Genomic DNA, 21,928 nt, shown 5'->3' on the forward strand with positions numbered 1-21,928 from the left:
AACAGATCAGGTAGAGAGCCCATCACACATCTTCTTTGGCTGTTGGGTATCTATCTATCTATCTCACAGTGTTACATGCTACATATCATCAAACGAGACCGATAGTATCGAACGAAGATGACAGAGTGAGCTCAACTTTACCTGTTCCTTGTAGACAGCTGAGCTGACTCGTCTCGTGCCCTCATCCAGATATTGGGTATCGAAAAAGCAGTATTACTGTAAATACTGTAGTATCTACATCCGAGATGATGCCCCTGTAGGTCGCCCTCTCTTATCTCAACCATGCAAGTTGTGGGATATCATCCCTAATCTGATACTCCTTGTCAAGCTCATACGCTGATAGTAGCTGATCGTTGATCTCGTATTGCATAGTCTCGAAAACAACATGAAACGGGATTAAAGCATATCGGAAATGTCGAGCGATATATCAGGGATTTATATAAAACTGGGTCAATGGCGAAGAAGGAAAAGGCTGAAGAAGCAGCTGAGATGGCTAGGATAGAAGCTGTAAGTAATTCACACCTTACTCACCTATCTTTTCTGTCTGATATCACTTGTACCAATGCCAAAAGCTCACAGCTAACAACTTGATTGATAAATAGGCAGCAGCAGCAGCTTACGCCAACGATAAAGCATCCGGCTCAGCCTCACCTAGCACATCCAAACCATCTATCCTCTCATCACTCCCTTCTTCTTCCTCATCGGCGGCAGGAAGCTCGAAACCCAAAGCTGTCAAACCTACTGATAAATACTCTAATTATTCTACTGCTGAACAGCTGGGATATAAGGAGGAGAAGACAGAGTACGAGATCCAGCAAGAGATCAAAAATCAGATAGGTCAACCATCAGCTTGGGAAACTGTTACCCTTCCCGATCCACAGGCAGTACAGGACCAGGGGCAGGGGGAGAAAAGGAAATGGACAGGGGAAGATGAAGAGGAAGAGAGTGAAAATTGGAAATTTGAATATAACAAAACTTCCAACAAACATAAAAGAGATCCATATGAAGATGATTGGGATCCATCATCGATCAAGTCGTTAAAAGTGAAAAAGAAAGAAGAAAAGATAATTCTTGATCCAAAGAAGGTAAAGGAAGAAATGGAAAAAGTAGGATTGAATAGAGATAATTGGACGGGTAGATTGGAATTGAATCCTGTCACTACTGCATCGAATAATGGGGGAAAAGATAAAGAAGGGTTAGAGTATGTTCAAGGGAATGGATGGGTCAAAAAAGATGAGGATGAGTTAGAGGATAACACAGCTGTGGCCGGAAAGGACAAGGAGAATAATCAAAATGGAATCGACGTCAAGCCAGTTGTGGAAGGTATCAATCAGGAGAAGGAATCAGCACTCAAAGAGTCAGATGCAACAAAGACAGCGGAAAGCAAAACAGCTGTGGAAGAGTCTACAGGAGGTGGAAGTGTGTTCAAGAAACGTCGTCCACCGCCATCGTCCAGAAAGAAGTAGGAACAGACTGCAACCTGCGATATATCCTTTTATGCAATATTTCCACATAAAGAAATGCATCAATACACACTCTGTCCAGTCCATCGATGCAATAATGATACTTAGAATTTCCTCGACTTGATGACTTTCGAGATACCAGTCTTTTCACCCTTATACTCCCCACCATAAGCACCTTGACCACCTTTATAGACACTTCGTTGAGATGCGACCTTCTTCTTGGCTTTCTCGTACTGTTGTCTCTTCTTGACTCTAGGGTTCCTACCTCCCTTAGATCGGTGGGGTGTAAGACCCCTATTCTTCTCGATGGCTCGAGTGAGCGCTCGAGGTCCTCCTTCGTGTGTTGGATCGTCAAGGGATGCGATCGCGGCGCTGTGAGATAAAGGAGTCAGTACATCTCACCAACTCACTAATTGAAGAGATAGAGCATGAATGGATATCAATCGTCCACTCACAGTTTCTCAGCCTCATACGCTTCATGTTCAGCTTCCTTGGCATCTTTCTCCTCCTTTCTTCGCCTCTTGACCAAATCATAGTAATCCTCTTCTCCATCATCGTCTTGAGCGTCCTCATCCTCCCTCGATCGCTTGCTAGATTTCGATCTCCTGGTATCATCATCTTCCGCATCAAGGTCCAAGTCTTCTCCAATTGACTGATTCGTTTGACTTCTCTTCAACGCATCATCTCTAGCTTTTCTCTTGTCCCTATATGGCAGATCCTCATCACCTCCCATCCTATTCTGTCGACCTTGTTCTCTCCTTGCTAAAGTAGAGTTGATCTTGGAAGTATGGAATGCCAAGGACCTCTTTCGTGTCTGTTTATCTTCGTAATCTGCATTTCCTAATGACGTAGGATCGCCCAACACGTCCAGCTCATCGTACACTGGTGATTTCTTACTTGATGATGATGAGGTATTGCCAGTGAAGAATTCAGGTTCGGCTAGAGGTGCGAAAGTGGGTCTGGAAGTCTTCTCTTCATTTTCAATCTTTTCTTTCTTTGATTTGGATTTCTTCTTAGTTTTATCTTTCTTCGGTACCACTATCGAATCCAAATCAAATTCATCCTCTGCCTCAGCAATGTCTGCAGCTTTCTTAGCCTTCTTTCCTTTCTTCTTGGCTTTTTCTGACAACTTGATCATCTCCCTCAGTTCGTTGGCTTCCTCATCATCCTCTGCATCTTGAAGCAATGCTTCCAATTCACCTTCTTCCAATCCCTCTTTACCCCACAGATCATCCCCATCATCCATATCATCTTCCCATTGGTCCTCATCCTCCTCATCCTCATCTCCGTTGAGACCTTGCATTCTCTTGAGTAACTCCATCTTGCCTTCTTTCAGCTCTTCGTCAGTCTCATCGTCACCCAATCCCATTCGAGGGTGTAAGGTGAATGCCCCGTCGGATACGGATCCGGCAGCGAAATCGAGATCTTCCAACATCGCCAAACCCTCTTTGAGCTGGAGTAATCGAGGAATGATGTTGATCTCGCCTTCGCCGCGTGCTGAGGGTGGTAGAGACGATAGGTGAATGTAAAATGCGAGGGTAGTAGCGTATGTGAGGAGGGTTTCTACCAATATTCAATAAGGATGGAGCAATTAGCTACCATAGCCAATATGATTCATGTTGCAAAAGAAGAAGAGTGAACTCACGATAATGTAACCATCCTAAACCCTTATGCAACTCTCCATCACCTTTTTGCTCTTCCATCTTCTTGACTCCCCTAGAAGTCTTTTCTAGCTTTTGCACTATCAATGGGAAATCCCTTGCGAGAGCAAGTTTGACAGGCTCATGAGCTTCAAGGTGACGAAGTAAGGCTACGGGGTCGTTGGTCTTGGGTGGAGCAGGGATGGTTTTACTTTGAGGTTCGGCTTCTGCTATTTTTTCAACCTCGGCAGGTTCGCTAGACACGGTATGTTTGAAGTCAACTTATCTGGTTGAACCTCTTAGGATTTCTATGCCAGTTGAGAGATGTACTCACGATAGATCATCTTGTACAAAGCCGAAATCCTCCGCATCTAAAGCCTCTCTAGCCTTCTTCTGCAACCTCCTGACTTCCCTTTCTTCCATCTCCCTCTCCTCTTCTCTCTTCTCATCATCTACTTTCCCATCTTCTTTCTCCCTCCTATTAGAGGGTTTACTATAATACTGTCTACCCCAATTCTCATCTTCACTGTCCTCATCACTATTACTACCACTACCTTCCGAATCATCATCCTCATCAGACGATTCAATTGGTTTTCCAAATCTACCCTTCCCATTTAAATCAGGCTTCTTCTTCTTCTCTTTACGTTGCTTCTTAGTTGTCTCTACCATTTCCTCATCGTCGTCGTCCTCTTCATCTTCCTGTTCTCGCTGAAGTTGTTTGCGCGATTTTTTGGGCAAGTCCAAAGACAGTACTTCTTCACCTTCGTTGGCATTTACATCATCATCGTCTGACTCGTCTTGAGGGTTGAACGAAATTTGATCTCGTTTGAACATAACTGTGATTAGAAGAAGATGCGCTGTCATTTAAAAGTCCTCGTGGGAATAGACTGAGGATGGTAGATGCCGCATACTCACAATCATCGACACTTCCAGGTTCAAGAGTATCTTCATACTTATCAATCTTGTTGATCCTGGCCCCAGGCGCAGCAGAAGCTTTTGAGCCTGCTGATACTCCCTTTCCAGATCGCTTCTTTGCCATGTTGTTCGCCCTCTCTATGTCTATCTGGTATATGCTCAAGATGATGTACAATATGCAAGCTCAAATGAAGAATGGATGAACAACTTCAGAAAAACATCTAACGGCAGGGTTGGCAAGTGGATTTTGAACTTTTGGTGGCAAGTCACGTGACATGGATTCGCGCTATGGACATGGTACTGTTCCATTGCATATTCTATTGCTCATGCATACAAATCATATCATCGATTCATCCTATCTCTCTGCTTGACCAAACAGTCTCTTGCTATCATGATCGAGAGGTAAATTAGCGAATTCGAGATGCAAAAATTCAATTAGGAATAGAAAAACCTCACACAAAAGCGGGTGTTTGTATTTCCCCTTTTCCAGTCGTTGACCACATTTCCCTTGGCCAATAATCCTGGAGGAAAACGTATGTATGACCGGCGAGGATACCAACCTATGGATGTGCATAATATACAGTCAGACCCAATTACCGTTCGCTTGTAGGTGAAATGAAATGGCACTCACGATATCCCCTAGGGCAGCTTGGAATCCACCTTGTAACAACCATGAGAACGCTACTAAGCATAAAGGTAAATACGGAGCGGTGATCCTATGTTATCTCTTCTAAGTAAGCAAGTGCTGAACCCCTTGATGTTCGAGTTAGAGTGAACATACGTGACTACACCGAACAAAGACAGTTTGATAGCTGGATTCCTCCTTGACCAGATATACACCAAGGCGAATGCAAGTGACGATGAGAGGAATGGCATAGTCAGGAGAGGCGATATGATCTATATGAATGGAGTAATGTATCAGCTACGCATCTGATCATAGATGTCCCAGCTAACTTACAAGGAGGAATACCGAACATAGGAATAATAACCAAACGTAATCTGCTCTCCGATTTGAGAATGAATTTTCTTCTAACAGCCTAGAGTATCGCATTCTATGTATGTATTGTATAGACCATGTCATCAGTCCTCGGAATGAATGCAATGGGAAGCTGGAAGGGGGGAACCTGTGGAATAAGGGGTATGTGTACTCACATGAAAAACATATGAAATGCCAGATCTAGCGATAATGGTCCAAAGTACAAAAACGTCGTAATGAACCTCCATATCTACAAAGCGACTTATTGATCAGCCAAAACTCCGCAAACCACGGCAGACAATTAAGCTGACTGTACTTACCTGCATATTTCCTACAGCCGCTTTCCACGAGAAGTAGAGTTGAAGCGGCGCTACCACTTGACATTCCTACATCAATGTCCGTCAGTAGGTGTCAAGCGACAGTATGGGCATATAAATGACGAAAAGTTCGCTCTTTTCGCTCAAGTACTCACCACCAGCACACTAGCTCCTATCGATGCTGCTACCCATACTCTCGTCACAGGTGGGATATCCGTAATCCACTGCTCGACAGGTTGAGCCATTATTGCAGCTGTTCGGGTCAGGTATCTTCAATATGTTATCTGCCTTGTTTCTGCAATACTTCTTGATCACTCGTGGTCTTGAGCTTTGACTCTCTAGTCCCTATTTAAATGGAGTATAGAACTGCAGGATGACAGACGATAAGCAAAATACAAGAAGGGAAACGTTTTGAACCAGGTGAAGGACATTGCAAGTGGAGGTTCCGTTCACATTGACGTGGACGTGTCGTGGCAGGTGACAGGTGGCGGGTGGCGACAGACGATCGTCATTCGATGATACCGCGAATGGCCATTTCGGCAGTTCTCCGTGTCATTACGACATCGCTTGACATGAGGGAAGGCAAAGAATTGCTTCTCTCCCGTTTCAGACGTTCGCAATGCACTCAAACAGCCTGAAGCAAAGTCCAGCCCTTCAGAGACCCAGAGCGACGACTTCATGTGGAGAAGACGGTGATTCAGTTGGTTATGATGGAGGAATTTCTCGGTCATGTACATGTCATGCAGCAACAGAGGATGTCAGCACAGGTACGCAAAGGTCTAAATGGCTCGGCACACCATCTGCTATGCAAGCTTGACTACATATAAGGGCAAAGATTTCAGTGTGGATTCAATCACCCTAATGAACGGATGATCATCGTTGAATGTGCATCACACCTATGCGCATCGAGCCCTCCCTCTGGTCCAACACCCTTATGCATCCGAAGGGATCCCGGCTTCCAGTTGAATGACATCAAGAGATCCCTCTTCTTCCGGGTTCAAAGCTCTCGCTCCAGAATATAATTAAGTGTAAGCACTAACTGACGCGCCAAGTGCTTCAATTGTTCTGACATGTTCGTTATCCTTGTACAAGTCCACGAAGATACCGCTCACAGGCTCGTTGTCCAGTTTAGACCCTGTGTTGAACATGAATCTAGGTTCTCTCAGATCGAAATCGGACTCGAAAGTAAACCCTTGCTCTTCTTTCCATGATTTACAATTGGAATTATTATCGCTGCATTCTTGAAGATTCTTGAGAGTCACTTTATTGAAATCATGTTCGGTCGACACATTTTGGAAATCAACAGTCATCATAAGTTGATGATCACAATCGTGCACTGTAGATTCGGAACCGTTGCACGGTTCAGAGGCAATGCCACCGGTGACCGTTGCATTGGTACGGATCGTAGGCGCAAATGCGGCTCGCCATCTTCCACCAGGTCCAGTAACTTCACCTCCCTCCGTGGTCTCAATGGGTGTAAGAGTGATAGCGTTAAATCTCACCCCATTGGATGGGGTCAGGCTGTTCTTCGAGTCCGGCTCAGTTCGATATTCGTCAAAGAGTCGAGGTCGAGCTGTCTCGTCATCAAGTTTGACTGAGAAGAGAAGTGATAATTTTCTATGGAAGGTGGGTTTTGTTCAGATGCCATATTGTATAATTGTCGAAATCCCTGCTGCTTCGTGAAGAAAGAGGGAGTACAAGCCGTATTTGTACCTCATTCTCCAAACGGGATAACATTTTTATTTGCAGCCATAACACTGTATCCATGATGTCAAGAACGTGATTTGTCTTCTTCTCCGTTTCAGTGAGGTGATACACCAATCGTAGTCAAACCTATTGTCTAGCTCTTGAAGATCAAGGTTTCGTCCGTTTACATCGGGAAGACAAATGATATGAAAGGACAGTTCGTGAATTCGCATGTTTGCTATGCTCTTGGATCATTCTCACCAACTGACTAATGGTCAAGATCCCAACACATTCCCACTTACCGTGATCCTCGGAGTCATTCTTTCAAGAGGATTACACTAGCATACAGTATCAAGTTGTGCGCTCTGGAAATTTGAAAGTACTTCTTATTGTACATTCGCAATTACTCATCACATGCCACTCTAAGAATATTCGATTCTCAAGAGAATCCCAGTACCGATTCATCTGTTATATGACTGCATATACTTGTTTATGCAATCACTCCTGGTGTCCTCAGCTTGACGCTTTCCCTAAGCATAAATGCTATCCATCTGCCCAGAATTCAAGTTACTGCTTGACGATATATCGGAGCTGGGGCACACTGTTAAAACAAGAATGCACCCCCATTTCCTTCTCGTACAACCAATGAACTAAATATTCCAGTATATCCATCAATGTCACAGTCAATACATGCTAACGTCTCTTCAGAGGCTTGACATCCGATTGACATTATCTCCTTTCATAATGTACTATGTCTTTAGATTGCATGATCCTACCACAATCAAAGGAAGATGCAAATACCGTGAAGTCCAATCTTGTGGAGCCACAATGGAGTTATTCTTCCTATTGTATGTGGTAGAAAATGGTGAAGTAGCCAAGATGCTTGCCTTCTCACTACCTCCGGACAAGGGATGGATCTTTGGATGAGCATTGATCAGTCTTCTGTAACATAGAACTTGCTGTATGCTATAAATACTGGTATATTATAAGGTATCTCTTATACATTAGCTGTTGCATCTCCCATAATACCCTGCAATCCGGTACTTTGCACTACTCCGCATCATGTCATCAGCTCAATCATATCATGTCAGCATCGCCGTTCCCCCTTTATCAAAAGTCCTTGAAGAATTAAGTACACGAACTTTACAATCCACCGAAATTCGAAGATTCCCAAATACTGGAACTTGTCGAATCCATTTTGAGCCTATTTCACTCGATACGACAGCCATCATCGAATCTAAGGACGACGCGCAACCATTCTGTAAAGAAGTACCTACCAAATTCGATTTTATCGGACGAGCGATTATGACACCCAATTCCGGTACTACCAGAATGAGTTTATCTTCCTCGTCAGGCGCCTATATACCTCTTGGATATGATAAGTTCTGCAGATGGCCTGATAAGATATAAGATGAAATATGAATTTACTTCCCACTCGGCTTTGAACTCGGCGGACGATATGAGTAGCGATAATTTTACTCATCGAGTGTTCCCAGTCAATCTGAATGACACGAAACTCTTTCAAACTTTTGAAGGTGCCACACTCACAATGTTTGATGAGCAAGACAATATGTCGGTTCATTATTGGGACAGAGGTGCTGTACAGGAAGGTGATATCACCGTGGGAGCCTCGTGCAGAGATTTCGAAAGAAAAGATCATGGAGCGGATAGTCCAAACAAGACATGTTCATTCATGTGATGATCTGATTTAGTGACTAAATGGCAATATTTGATACATAGGCGATTGACTTTCTCTGATACAATGTCAGTAGCGTAATGTTGATAACCCTTCTAATTGTGTAAGCCATCCATAATCACGGTAGCAGTTGGTAATTCTGAGCCATGGTGTCAAGCACATCTTGTATGTCATCACGTCATGGTATTATTATTTAATGATATGAATGCAAAATAAGTAAGAAAGAGACAATATCGTTAAGAAGGAACTTTGAAAGCAGAATACAGTATAGACACCACCTTTTCCTTACTTGGATTATTGTCCACTCCCACTACCACCACCCAAATTAGAAGGCATAGCCTTAAAACCCATCCTTCTGGCATATTCAATTTCCTCAGCTTTCGTCAATCCATCTCCCGTTTTACTCCAATTGGCAGAAGAAGTTCTAGCTCTGAACTTATTGGTCTTCACTCTGAACAGTTCTTCCATGTTTAGAGGTTTGATCGGACCAAATAATTCATCAGGGTTACGATGAGCCTGAGCTTCGAGAGCGGCACGTAATTGAGGTGATTCGGCCCATGTAGGAGGAATGAAATCTTTAGTTCGATCTTCATCGTCCGAATCAGAGTATCTAAATTGGTCATTCGATATTAGCATGTTTTCGCTTCTCATTCTGACATAAGGAATGAGGCAGACTTACTCAGATGCAATATCAGGTAAAACGATATCTTCACTCTGGATCATAGCTGCCTTCTCATCCAATTGAGTTTGAAGAGCTACTCTGCTCTGTTGCAGTATACTATTCGCATGAGATGGTACAGCCGTGGATGTTCTCATGGGCTGAGCAGGTTGATGTTGAGATGGTCGAGAAGGTGGTCCTAAAGGTTTTCTTTCTCCATTTCCAGTTGGCTGATTCTGAGTGACTAGAGTGATGGTCGATGGTTGAGTTGCGGTCTCAGCAGTTCGGAATGCCGATGGACCCATTTTACCGTTGAGAGCCATAGTCGAAGCTGATGATCCCAGAGTAGCTTGTTTGGTGGGTCGGAAAGGCTCCTTGCCCTTTTGCGATTGTTGTAACGAGGATGATCCGGCAGTAGCTTTGTTCTGGGATTTGTGTAGAGCAGCAGTCTGAGCAGCTAACTTTCGCTTTCGGGCAGCTTCTTCTTCAGCAGCCTATGTAACACAGGACACATCAGTCTTCCTCATACGCTTATCATGTAAGATACATTACTTACACGTAACTTAGCAGCTTGTGCGTCCCTATCAGCCTTCTCCTTGTCTGCTTTCTCCTTAGCCGCTACAGCAGCCTTCTCGGCTCGTTCTTTCTGTCTCTTCTCAAGTTCAGCTCTTTGACGTCTCTTTTCCTCAATTTCCGCAATCTTAGCTTTTCTTTCTTCATCTGCTCTGATTCTGTCTTCTTCAGCTTTCTTCTTGGCAGCTTGTTGTCGACGAGCTTCAGCTTCTTTGAGAGTCGCTTTACGTTCAGCGGCAGCTTGTTCCTACGGTACCAAGATGTGGGTTAGCCATATTCAATCTCAGTTGGCATAGTACCCGTAAGACCACTCACTTTCTTAGCAGCAGCAGCAGCGAGTTGGAGACTCTTGACGGGTCCCGTAGCAGGTTTGACTCCTAAAGCTTTGGCCGCCATATTTTGACCTTGAGTAAGTATACTTCCGGAGGTCGCGATCGAGGATGTAGATATGTTGAGCGGAGTGGGAGCAGCGCTTGATGAAGATGGCATCTTTCGGTGAGTCTGCACATCAAGTATGTTAGCTTCACTTGACTTCGGTTCCACATAGAACAGCTTACCTTGATTTCCACAACAGGAGGAGCTCCATGAGGTTTCTGAACTTCGATGACTTCTTCGTCCTCGCTCAGTTCATCGAGTTCATCCTCCTCTTCCATCTCCTCGTCTTCGCGTACATTTGATGCCCTGGCTTTTCGAGCATCTTTCGACTCATTGACGACTTCTCTTTCATGTTTCTTGATAGACGCATTTCTTTGATGTTCCTTCTGTAATGCTACTACAGAGGGCTCATGAGCATGTTTCTCTTCTCTGCCATGCAATGCTGGAGCTTGGTATCGAGATGCGGGCCGAGTGGGTGTACCAGTCGGAGTGGTCGATTGGGGTCCTTCTTCAATAGGAGCAGAAGGTTGTCGTTGAGCAGTAGCCATTGAAACTCTTGAGTCAACGGGGGTGAGTTCTTCGATGACTGACTGCTCTTCGACCATTTCCTCTTCCTCCTCTTCTGGTGACTTGGGCGCCTGGGGTTGTCGTCGAGGCGAAGTAACTTCTGGTGTAATAGATCTGCCGAGTTGACTTTCAGGTTCTGGTTGTTTGTCAACATCCATATGTTTGTCTTCTTCCTTCTCGCGTTCAGGTGAATCAGGCCTGGTGGCTTCATTCATCAGTCTCTTAAACTCCATTTCGGCCAATCGTTCTTCTTCCAGCTCTCTGGCTAATCTCTGTGCTTCTTCTTCGGGATCAGACCCTCCCAAACCTAATAATCCAGCACCAATACTACCTAGCCCTCTCAAGAATCCAGTACCAGTACTCTTAGCTTGTTGTACACGACCCGCTCCAGCCCCTTGGGAAGCTGCCAATGCAGCAGCCTTCTGCTTGGCCAATTCCTTTGCAGCTGTCTTTTCTCGAAGTTCGTCAAGCGCTCTGGTGACCTTATGTATATCGGATCGAGCATTGTCCGTTTGGATGACCGATCGCCCGAGTGAGTTCGGTTGCGAGATCGGACCAGCTGAACCGAAAGATGGTGTTTTACTGGGCATGGTAGGTCGTCCCATCGGACCAGGTGTACGAGCGGGTAAAGCATCGGTATAGTTGGGAGCAGGTATATCGACATTGAATTTAGCTGTTTTCTCTGGTCTTCGCTCATTTTCCACTTTTTCCTCCTCCTGCTGTTCTTCGTCCACGCCATGATCCGATTTTCGCTTGAGTCCGTTGATAGGAGCCACACTCTTCCTCAATCCATCAAAGTCCAGAGTAGTACTAGGTCTTTGTGCAGATGCGTATGATTTCCGCAAAGCTGTGCTGGCCTCGTTGCTTGGTAGACCATTGATGGGGACAGCATTTGAGCCAAGAGCCTTACTGAGCCATGAAGATCGGACTTGCCGAACAGGTTGAGAAGTGCCGGTAGCCATCGTACGGTTGGCGAAAGAGGATGGCATGGTGGGATCGACTTTACGTTCCGGTTCTTCTTGTTGAGGGTGAGCGGGAATACCTTCTCCTTTGGCGGATGTAGATTTTCCGCCTTGGACATCATGCTGAATTGCAGGTGGTTCTTCATCCACAACTTCCATTGCCTCCTCCTCCTCGTCCTTCTCATCCATTGGCACTTCAACATCTTTCGCCATTGCCTCCTCGTCAGGTGGGGAAGAACCCTTTTCAGGAACAGAAGATATACCATTGTTTTGAGTCTCTGGTGACGATGCCCTTCCTACAGCCTCAACTGGTGCAGTTCCTGCAGCTTCCTCCTCTACATCAATAGGTTCATCTTCCTCTTGTTGTACTTGAACGTGCCGCATAGGCTCGTCTTCCACAACCGGAAATACAGATTCCACTTCAATAGCTTGGACGACAGGTCGTTCGGCAATTTCTTCTTCTTCCGCCACCTTCTCCTTCTCCTTTTTGGACTTTGATCGGGTCGATTTCGACTTTTTCTGTACTACATCATCCTTTGTAGAAGCCGATGAAGTTGATTTAGATTTCTCCGAAATCGAGATCGAGGTCGAAGTATTATCAACAGAAGTAGGAGGCGAATTTTCATCATTCTCGATCACTTTCTTAGATTTGCCTTTCTTGGTAGCTTTAGGTTTGGATTTTGCCTTTTCGGCAGGTTTGGATTTGATGGGGCTGGCAGCGCCTTTGGGAGATGCTACGGGTGTCGGTGAAAGAGTAGACACGTTAAGTGAGCGTGGTTGGAGTGGTGAGAGAGCGACTCGGGCCTACAAGAAAGAAAAGTTAATCAAATCGTTAAATGGACTTTTGCGGTCTTTGCAAACACTTACATTCTGTTTGTTACTTGGGCTTAAAGCCAGATGGGCATTTAGACCTTTGACTTTATCAGTTCGTTCCTTGGCAGCAGCAGTGGTCGCTCTAGTCTTCTTGACTGTCTGAGTACGAGAAGGAGTCTTCATAAGTTCGGTTATGGAAGCTCTGCAAATAACGTAAACACAACAAACATTAGATCCCTCAATCGATAACATTATCGCAAAAATAGTGTGGGTATATCATGAATGGAGCACAAACCTGTTCTGTCTATCCATGATTTGCTCCATATAGCCATCCAGCCATCCATAACCTAGATCATTGATACTTCCCTCCAACTCTGATAGAGTCGTTACAGCAGCCCTTCGGAGACCATCACGAAGGTTGAAAGCGTAATGGTCGAACGAGGGCATATCCTGTGTTATGAAGGACATGATGGTCTCGACAATGACCTGAGGCGTCAAGTGAATGATTTGATCAGACAAGGAGTAATACAAGGATGTTAATTGGGGAGAAAGAGAAGATAGAGAAGATCAGAATGAGAGATGAGAGGTGAGGAGGAATATAAACAACCCAACAGAACAGCACCAACATCGCTCATCACATCTTTACCCTGAGAAATCACTCACCATATAAACATCCACTTCTGCATCTCACGTGGAGAACACGTGTCAGCGCCAAAATCAATAAACAAACAAAGACCAACATCACATCTGCTCTCAGTCGAGATCATCATCGTCATGCATCTGTCGTCTGATACCTTGTAGGCAGTCGCTCCCACTCTATCACAAGGATCTTGTAGGAGCATACTGCAACAAGATGTCAGGTTTAGGAGCACGGGTGAGTCTGTCAGCTGGTCAATACCGTATGGGACCTCTCACTAACGCGACTGTTTTTGTTATCCTTTAGACCAAAAAGGTGAGGGTGTAAACAATGTTCTTGTTTGTGGAGCTAGGGAATGCTAATCGATCAATCATCACTCATCAGGTCACTACATATGGCAAGAAGAAGACTGTAAGCTCTTCTCTCCGCATTCATCACGAGGTAATCAAGCTCATCCGATTCCGTATGCATATGTTATAGCAAATCATCTCGATCCACAGCGACATCTCAAATCCCATCGTACCATCATCTCCCCTGCCCTCACACATACAAACCAAGACCAAACGACCAGTACTCCAAACGAAATTATCCAATGACATCTCAAATCTTCCATCTACACCACTGCCTCTTTCCAAAGTTAAAGCAAAAAGCAAAATAATCGAGGATGAGATACAGCCAATATCAGTACCTTCAAGTCCTGAGATTATCTTTAAAGCTCATAGAAGAGTGAACCGACCAGGCAAAGTCGTTATACCCAAATCACCCATTTCATCCCCACCATCAACAACCAAACCAAAATCAAAATCCAGAAAGAGTATTTCAGAAGTGGTTATACCTACTTCAAGGAAGGTCAAACCTTTAGGCGAATTGACTAAACAATTCAAAGAGGTGACTATAGAAGACACACCCTTTTCTGCCGCTGAGGATGTTTCGCCTATTGAAGATCCCCAGATTGCCCTTGACGACTTACTCTCAGCCTGCTCTTCATCATCAATTGGCCAATTTACGAATTTCCTGGAAGGAGGTCAATTGCCAGAGTATGGTAGTATAAGAAAAGTAGGGGAAGCATCGTATTCTGAAGTATTTGGACTGGTAGGAAATGAAGAAGTGAGATATGTCTTGAAAGTGATTCCATTGCTTTCGTCAGCGGAAGTGATTAAGGCAGATGGACCGATGCCTGATTGTACCAAGATGGAAGATGTCAAGAGGGAAATTGAGGTGACGAAGAGGATGAGTCAAGTTCCAGGTGGAAGATTCGTAGAGTATATCGGGTGAGTCGGACTTACCTTGCCTCTCAAGGTATAATAATCACTATGCTGAAATGATGGCGATGTTACAGATCATATGTAGTTGAGGGTATATACCCTCAACGACTACTGGAAGAATGGGACGAATATAAGGGGACCGAAGGCTCAGCAAGTGTACGACCATGTGAGTACCTCCACCTATCACGAGTAATGGAATTCCCCTCCATTCCTCATAAAACTGATCGTTTCTGCCTATCAACCTAGCCGGTCTCCCTTCCACGCAGAAATACTGTCTCCTCCTTCTTTCCCACGCCGGCACAGATCTCGAAACGTTCAAATTCTCTCAGACTCAAGGGTGGCTCCAGGCTGCTGGGGTGTTTTGGCAGATAGTCTCTTCTCTCGCCAGAGCAGAGAGATGGACAGAATTCGAGGTCAGTTCAGCTTATCCTCATCATGGTCGCTCAAAGAGGCAGAAAGCTGAGGTTGTTTGTTTGGTGACGTAGCATCGAGATTTACATGAAGGTCAAGTTCTTATTCATCCTTTCAAGCCGTCCCATGATGAGATTGAAGAGAATTACCTGAGCCCCTCTGCAAGTGGGGTGCAAACTACAATAATCGATTTTGGCCTATCACGCTTAACGATACCTGTCTCAGATCATTCGGAATCGGTTTGGACGGAGATACCGAAAGAAGTGTATGAAGGTAAAGGTGCTCAGTGGGATTCGTATAGGTTGATGAGGGATAAGGTCGAGAATGAGAAAGGTATGGAAGGGTGGAAGGGTTTCAACCCTATCACAAATGTTATGGTGGGTCGTAGCATATTTATCGCATACCAGAACATATCGTACATATATTATCATAGTTTGCTTGTCTTCGTCCTTTCAATTTCGTATGATCATAATAGAATGCAGCTGACATCGAAATTGTTGATAGTGGCTCCATTACATCCTCACCTACATGTTCAACACCAAACTGCCCCGTCAACCCAGACAACCCAATCGACGATCTTCAAGAGCCATGAAGACCTACGAAAGAGAAGAAAGGGCAATGAACATCTTACAACAAACTGAAAAATTGTTAGGATGGAGTATCGATGTTGATAAAGATAAGAGACGAAAGGGTTTGAGAGGTCAGGTGGAATATGGGGAAGAAGATAGGTTGAATAGTGCGATGAATGTCTTGGATTGGGGTATGAGAGAGGGTTGGGTCAAATGTTTAGATGAAGAATCATGAAATTCCATTTGGGTTTTGGGATATTTATTTTAGTTTGTTGACCAGTAATATCATGGACTCTTTTTCTACGATTCTCTTTTCCTATTTTCTTCGGGCTTCAGTAAGGGATAGGATGATATCGATTGTATAAATAGCGATATATACACATGTAAAATAATCATATGTAAAAAATCCAAAGATACATACATGTTCGAAATTCGATCAAGACCAATCATTATGATCATGTTCTCTTCTATAGGGATACATGGTTGACACGTACATACAATTTTGACTCATGAGTCAACAAACATATCATCTCCGCCGTTCTTTGTCTGCCCATGTCCCTTCCCTTGCTACGTATCGATAACTATCGATCCTTAAATTGTCTCACTGCGATGTAGCTCCTTTCAACCTTTCCAACTCTTTCTCCAACCTCTCCCTTTTCTGCTTAAGCATCATCACCTTCTTCCTCTGCAGTATACTCAATTCCCTCAAATTCAAATCGGATATCTTGCATGACGTATCTTGCTTGCTACCTGTTTCTTCAGCCAGAGAAACGGGTAATGAGGTGGGATTGGAAGGTTGAGAATTGATTGTAGGGGATCGAGCAGACTGAAGGATATTTAACTAATTTACCCATCAATATCGAATTATCATTAGCCATCTTCCCGGAAACACAAGTCAAGCGATAGTAACCATTTGAAATATGTCATTTTGACATGTCAACTAAGATTATGACGACTCACTCTCTCCTCCAAAGTCGAAACTTTCGATTTCTCATGTTCGACCATATTCTCAGCTTTCGCTATCAACTGATCTATCTGAGGTGCGAGGGAGGATGATAATGCTGATTTGTGAGCTAGGATGGTAGGTTCAGGAAGGACTAGGAAGTGCTATCGAACTCAAATCATCAGTCTCGATTCGCTTTGACTCAACTAAGAACATTCCTCTTTGTTCACTCATAGTCACTCACATGCTTATGTTTCATCACTTTGGTCAACCTCGGCAAATCGCTCGTACCCACTTGCAATCTATTCAAACCCGCATTCAACGTATTGGAACATCGTTCGGTGGCAGTCACGCAATCTTCCAACGCGTTGAGAAAATCGTTGGAAGGTGGAGTAGGGTAGATGGACTCTCGTGGTAGTCGCCGTGTTGATGCTGTGTATGCCATCGTTGGAATGGGTCAACCTATGGATCTATGGCTGATTGATCTGTTGAGTGAAGGAGAGCAAGAAGATGAGTTCCAAGCGAAGAAGAATGTTTATCGTCACTCCGGGTGAGTGATGACCTCCACCGACGCGATGCGGTCGCCCGGATCATCTGCACCCTTATTTATTGCCACTGCCAACAAGATGACAATCATGCATGTATCTTCATGATCCGTAGTCAGGTATCTGCATGTATCTGGTCACTTCTTACTTCTTCCGAATGAAAGGCCACCATATACTGCAGGTGATTTACGAAAAGCCCAACAACTGGCATTCCGCCAAGAATAAGATTGGAGGTACAGTAAACAAATAAAAATACCGAGATCGCATTCTCGTAATTTTGATGGTCATCCGTTAGGATGCCCAATGCATAAAGTTATTTGACTTTTCCCCGGATCTACAATATAAACAAGGAGGAGGGTTTCTTCCTTTGGCTGTCACCTCAGACCAACAGATGGTCATGGGCGTGAAATGAACGGAATGCTCAAACAATTACGGTAGTGAACCAACGGTAAGTAGATAATTGGGGTCTGCATCTCGATTTGATGTAGTCTTTCCTGTCCTCCTCCTTCCTCCTTCCGCTCTTTATTTGGCCTTCTGGACTGGGGCTTAGATGAGCAAAAGTATGATTAAGCTTCGACCTATGTGATGAACTGATTGTACTGATCGGCGGATGTTTGCTTTGTTGGTTGTAATTTTTATACTATCAACAACATAACCAAGATGGACTATATAATACAGTAAACACCTCGACATGTCTTCTTATTATCTCTTTTTTTCTCTTCATCATCCCACATCTCGCAACTTCCCTTTCCTGACCTCGTTAAACCCAAAGCAATCAACCAACTTGACGAATCACACTCATTTGATCAGCCCTCCTCACAATGAAGACCACTCAACTAATCTCCCTCACTGCTCTGACTGTCTCTCTGAATGTGATCAAGGTCCTCGCTGAAGGGACATTCGCGGGATGTTTCACTTCCCCTAATACAGCAACGTTCACCGGCATGCAAACCACAGATTACGAAACTTGTGCTGTGAGTGAGATAAGATCTATTCTTTTCCGATCATCATCCCTCAATCGGTGTGCCGGTTGCCATTGACACATTCTAATACTGACTCGTTCCCTCTTTATTCCCATTCGTTCCGTATGCTACTCTCAGTCTTATTGCACAACTAAATACGCGTGGATCTACTACGGTAATTACTGCTTATGTTCCGATACCTACGGCACGTATAGCAGCAGAGCACCATATAACCCTGATACCTGTATCTCCAACTACCGAGCGGCAAGTTACGTCAAGAGCACAACGTTCGATTTCGCCAATTGTGCTACACCCGGATCGGTCTACTTCGATGGAGAAGAGAACACGGAATATACGACAGCAACGGATCTCATCGACTGTTTCGGTCAATGTAAGACATCAAGATATGCCGCTCTGGCTTACGATGTGAGTGTTCGATGTTCTTCCTCAAGAGGATAAGAAGAACGAAACCGTGCTTTCCATTTCGATACACAGAGGCTGACAAGGCCACATAGAGCACTCAAAGTTCGTACGTGTGCGCATGTGGTGATGAACTTTCAAGTCAGACTTCGGAATCGTGCACAACCACATCCACTTTGGTGAGTTGCTCTGTGCCTCACCGATCGTTTTCTTATCTCCGCTAACATTTGTTAACCGTGGTCTATGAAAGGTTTACACCCATCCTGCAGGTGGTGAGTTCTTATAACTATCTCCATGTCGTATCTTCTGGCATTTGACTTGAAGCTAAATGCTTACCGTCTACACTGCATATAGCCGCTGTCTCGGGTCTGGCACGACGAAATGCACGAGAAGCATTGAGAAGATCAAGACAGGCAGCCCTGGTTCAAACTTGTCCTAAAGGTATGACGGCCTGTGTCATTCCAGGATTGGAAGGAGCGGATGCATGGGAGGTGAGTCGTAGGGCGCCAAAGCTTCGACACCGATTGGGTAGACGCTGACATTATGAGCACGTTCTTGTGATTCAGTGTGTCGATACTCAAAACGATCTCGAGTCTTGCGGTGGATGTATGTACGGTACTTATAACAATGCCACAAACGTCATTGGTCAATCGTAAGTTGACTATCCTTTTCAACTCATGCTTGTAAAAGCCATTGTAGAATACTGATGTATTTGCGATTTGCACAAATTCCCCTCACAATAGCTGCCAGGATCAACATGGTGTCAAATTAGGAGGAACCACCTGCCAAGCTGGTAAATGTGTCAACTACGATTGCATATCAGGCTATCAATTGGTTGATGGACAATGTGTGGTGATCTGAACACATGATAGTTTCGTAGATCTGATTTGGGTTTAAAAGCACAATGGTATCTATCTCTACTGTTTGTGAGAGTGTACTAGTGTACAGCGCTCTTCGCCTTCCACTCCGATAAATCATCCGCATGATCCATCTATGGCTATGACACCCGTTCGTTCTACTAAACTGATATCTGAGATGGTTAGTCCGCCACTAACAAATTAGATAAGTCACATCCGAATCACTGGTCAGCGTGTATACTAGTAATGACGGAATCAATGGGACTGGGTATAGTACTAATCGTGTTTCATACCTTCCTTTGATGACGATGATGACCCTCCTTTTGATGGTGTTTCATCTCGACTCTCACTCTTTGTCTCCTTGTCATTGTTGATCACAATCACAACCACTTGACTACGGATCACAGTACGATTTATGATGACTTTGAGATTGAGTGATACTCGCAGATTGACAATCTGATAAAACAATAGTATAGTAGTACAGGGAGAACAACATCATCAGACAGCAATCGTACAATCATTACAAGTGAATGGGAAACTCACCCTCTGTCAGAGTCACCTTGACGACCAACATACAAGCATAAACAAAGCTAACACCACGATAAACACCTTGACGACCGTTACCCTCTTTGCCCTTCACCCTACAGTAACACATTCTGCACTAGTTACCATAATCACACACGTTTATATCATTTTCCATAACTTCTTATATTTATCCATCATCCTCTTCTTGACCTTTCCCAAATCGACATCACATGCTGGTCATGCTGATATAGTCAACACTCCCTCGCCATCAACGATATTTATAACTACAAACACTAGGAGATAGACCTGGTGTCTACATAATAACAATCAATGTCATCATCGACCGACGGAGGAGGGGGTCTCTTAGGAGGTCTTTTGGGCGGTGGTACCGACAATGAAGACACTACCACTCAAATCCTCTCGCAGACTACCAATACTCGGCAAGCTCAAGCTACGGCGACGGCTCCTGCTGAAGAAGATGCTGAATTGACCTCGACTGGAATAGGAGCAACACGTACGACAGACCTCCTAGATCCCACTGGTACAGGAGTGGCGACCACCTCCTCGTTATCGTTGAAGGAGGATACGACGATTGCAACAGAAGCTACCAGGACAGTAGGTCAAGTGGTATCTTCGTCCTCGGTGACCTCTCTCGATACCGCCTCTGGTATTTTATCAAGTAGTCAAAGTCAGACTGGTACGTTAAGCTCATTGTCCCAAGACTTGTTGTTATCATCAACAGTAATACAGTCAAGCTTGGTACCATCAAGTACTCCAATAACAAGTAATCTTCCTTTGTCATCCACAGGTTCATTGATCTCTTTGACATCTGCCATTTCATCGACTCGAATTTTGACTCTCTCAAGCTCAAGCTCAAGCTCAAGCTCAAGATCGACGTCAATCCCGTCGGTGATATCAGATACGGCATCAGAAGAAATCACTTCTACTGAAGAAACGTAAGTACGGCTACTTCTTTTGTACTCGTGCACATACAATATTCCTATATCCGACTTTCACTCTGAATGACATAAGCTGATGATATTCCGATCTGTGCATGGTCATGTTTTATAATTCAGACCTACCGAAACTACCCCGCCTGTGATCGTAACCATCTCAGCCGGTCAGAACGTCACTCTCACTTCCTCAATCTTCTCTACTCCTCCACCAACGTCTTCAGACAATACCTCGAAGGAAGCTGCCAATGACATCAAGGATAATACGTCCATTCTGAATACGGATAATAAACTGTTCCCTTTAGGTGTTATATTGGTAGTTGTGGGAAGTAAGTTTGACATTTCCCACTCATCAGGCATCATGAGGATACCGCATGGCTGACTCCAAATTCTTCGTAGGCATAATAGCTCTAGTGACGATCCTATGGTTCCTGATGAAAGTATTCGGTATAACCCGTCGACGAAAACGACTTCGAGGAGCCATACCTTCATTCGTACCTCCAGAGAGGATCGATTTCCCTGATGAGAGTAACGAAAAGTACGATGCGTATCCTTCTGTCCATCACCATCAACGAAATCAAAGTAATTCAAGTTGGGATTATATGCCTGGATATGAGCCTGCTCCAGCAGGAGGGAGGTCAATCACACCGATGGAAGGTGGTAATTTAGCTGGTTTTGGTGTGGGTCATACCAACCATCAAGATATCATACCTGATTTCCCACCAGCAGGTCAACAGTATATCGCACCAAGTCAGATGATGCAAGATCAATATCATTATCCTCAACAGCAAAATCCATTTATGGTCGATAACCATAATTACAATAACAATAGTAGGGATCTGATACCTGTACGAAGTAATTCCCAATCTTCAAGTTCATCCGCTTCACACGATAGGTACGGGTTGACGAGGAAGGGGACGGTGACTGATGCGTATGGAGGGATGGAGACGGAGGTTCAGAGGAATGGATCAGTGGGGGATGGGCATAAGTTGAATAAGAGTAGAGATTGGCAATCAGGAGCTGGTGGGTAAGTATGATTTACCTAGTAAGTAGTATATCGTCGCTGGATAATCAACTGCAAAGCGAATATGATAATCAGATGGGAAGCACAATAGAGGTAAAATTTGTGCATAACACGTACCTTCGTTCAAATATTGTTCCAAATCTTGCTTCCGATGAAATGTAATTCTCACTATCTTG

At 44.3% G+C, this 21,928-nt stretch overlaps 10 protein-coding genes across 10 annotated transcripts; 5 read left to right on the forward strand and 5 right to left on the reverse strand.

Annotated features, from left to right (window-relative positions):
- Positions 1 to 117: 117 nt before the first annotated feature.
- Positions 118 to 1,466, forward strand: V865_003365 (uncharacterized protein; the record flags this gene model as incomplete). The annotated part of the gene is made up of 4 exons (XM_066227162.1): positions 118 to 125; positions 190 to 256; positions 373 to 507; positions 603 to 1,466. 4 exons carry the CDS (start codon positions 118 to 120, stop codon positions 1,464 to 1,466), a joined length of 1,074 nt encoding a protein of 357 aa, XP_066083259.1.
- Positions 1,467 to 1,567: 101 nt separating this feature from the next.
- Positions 1,568 to 4,142, reverse strand: V865_003366 (uncharacterized protein; the record flags this gene model as incomplete). The annotated part of the gene is made up of 5 exons (XM_066227163.1): positions 1,568 to 1,835; positions 1,919 to 3,026; positions 3,109 to 3,359; positions 3,438 to 3,939; positions 4,019 to 4,142. 5 exons carry the CDS (start codon positions 4,140 to 4,142, stop codon positions 1,568 to 1,570), a joined length of 2,253 nt encoding a protein of 750 aa, XP_066083260.1.
- A 231-nt stretch (positions 4,143 to 4,373) lies between these two features.
- Positions 4,374 to 5,556, reverse strand: V865_003367 (uncharacterized protein; the record flags this gene model as incomplete). The annotated part of the gene is made up of 8 exons (XM_066227164.1): positions 4,374 to 4,404; positions 4,475 to 4,578; positions 4,650 to 4,734; positions 4,800 to 4,915; positions 4,977 to 5,070; positions 5,171 to 5,244; positions 5,315 to 5,380; positions 5,467 to 5,556. 8 exons carry the CDS (start codon positions 5,554 to 5,556, stop codon positions 4,374 to 4,376), a joined length of 660 nt encoding a protein of 219 aa, XP_066083261.1.
- A 777-nt stretch (positions 5,557 to 6,333) lies between these two features.
- Positions 6,334 to 6,959, reverse strand: V865_003368 (uncharacterized protein; the record flags this gene model as incomplete). The annotated part of the gene is made up of 2 exons (XM_066227165.1): positions 6,334 to 6,832; positions 6,907 to 6,959. 2 exons carry the CDS (start codon positions 6,957 to 6,959, stop codon positions 6,334 to 6,336), a joined length of 552 nt encoding a protein of 183 aa, XP_066083262.1.
- Positions 6,960 to 8,059: 1,100 nt separating this feature from the next.
- Positions 8,060 to 8,407, forward strand: V865_003369 (uncharacterized protein; the record flags this gene model as incomplete). Its single annotated transcript, XM_066227166.1, has 1 exon — positions 8,060 to 8,407. One exon carries the CDS (start codon positions 8,060 to 8,062, stop codon positions 8,405 to 8,407), a length of 348 nt encoding a protein of 115 aa, XP_066083263.1.
- Positions 8,408 to 8,987: 580 nt separating this feature from the next.
- V865_003370 (uncharacterized protein) lies at positions 8,988 to 13,109 on the reverse strand (the record flags this gene model as incomplete). The annotated part of the gene is made up of 7 exons (XM_066227167.1): positions 8,988 to 9,303; positions 9,373 to 9,845; positions 9,908 to 10,171; positions 10,240 to 10,425; positions 10,482 to 12,632; positions 12,696 to 12,843; positions 12,937 to 13,109. The coding sequence occupies 7 exons, from the start codon at positions 13,107 to 13,109 to the stop codon at positions 8,988 to 8,990; spliced, it is 3,711 nt and encodes a 1,236-aa protein (XP_066083264.1).
- Positions 13,110 to 13,494: 385 nt separating this feature from the next.
- On the forward strand, positions 13,495 to 15,758 carry V865_003371 (uncharacterized protein; the record flags this gene model as incomplete). The annotated part of the gene is made up of 7 exons (XM_066227168.1): positions 13,495 to 13,515; positions 13,663 to 13,689; positions 13,759 to 14,549; positions 14,618 to 14,709; positions 14,790 to 14,956; positions 15,029 to 15,331; positions 15,459 to 15,758. The coding sequence occupies 7 exons, from the start codon at positions 13,495 to 13,497 to the stop codon at positions 15,756 to 15,758; spliced, it is 1,701 nt and encodes a 566-aa protein (XP_066083265.1).
- A 366-nt stretch (positions 15,759 to 16,124) lies between these two features.
- V865_003372 (uncharacterized protein) lies at positions 16,125 to 16,911 on the reverse strand (the record flags this gene model as incomplete). Its single annotated transcript, XM_066227169.1, has 3 exons — positions 16,125 to 16,364; positions 16,484 to 16,630; positions 16,711 to 16,911. The coding sequence occupies 3 exons, from the start codon at positions 16,909 to 16,911 to the stop codon at positions 16,125 to 16,127; spliced, it is 588 nt and encodes a 195-aa protein (XP_066083266.1).
- A 921-nt stretch (positions 16,912 to 17,832) lies between these two features.
- V865_003373 (uncharacterized protein) lies at positions 17,833 to 19,254 on the forward strand (the record flags this gene model as incomplete). The annotated part of the gene is made up of 7 exons (XM_066227170.1): positions 17,833 to 17,985; positions 18,112 to 18,399; positions 18,489 to 18,572; positions 18,644 to 18,665; positions 18,748 to 18,884; positions 18,960 to 19,045; positions 19,137 to 19,254. The coding sequence occupies 7 exons, from the start codon at positions 17,833 to 17,835 to the stop codon at positions 19,252 to 19,254; spliced, it is 888 nt and encodes a 295-aa protein (XP_066083267.1).
- An 851-nt stretch (positions 19,255 to 20,105) lies between these two features.
- V865_003374 (uncharacterized protein) lies at positions 20,106 to 21,759 on the forward strand (the record flags this gene model as incomplete). Its single annotated transcript, XM_066227171.1, has 3 exons — positions 20,106 to 20,731; positions 20,852 to 21,057; positions 21,128 to 21,759. The coding sequence occupies 3 exons, from the start codon at positions 20,106 to 20,108 to the stop codon at positions 21,757 to 21,759; spliced, it is 1,464 nt and encodes a 487-aa protein (XP_066083268.1).
- Positions 21,760 to 21,928: the final 169 nt, after the last annotated feature.

Source organism: Kwoniella europaea, chromosome 1 (genome assembly GCF_036810445.1).
Source record: "Kwoniella europaea PYCC6329 chromosome 1, complete sequence".
Lineage (NCBI taxonomy): Eukaryota > Fungi > Basidiomycota > Tremellomycetes > Tremellales > Cryptococcaceae > Kwoniella > Kwoniella europaea.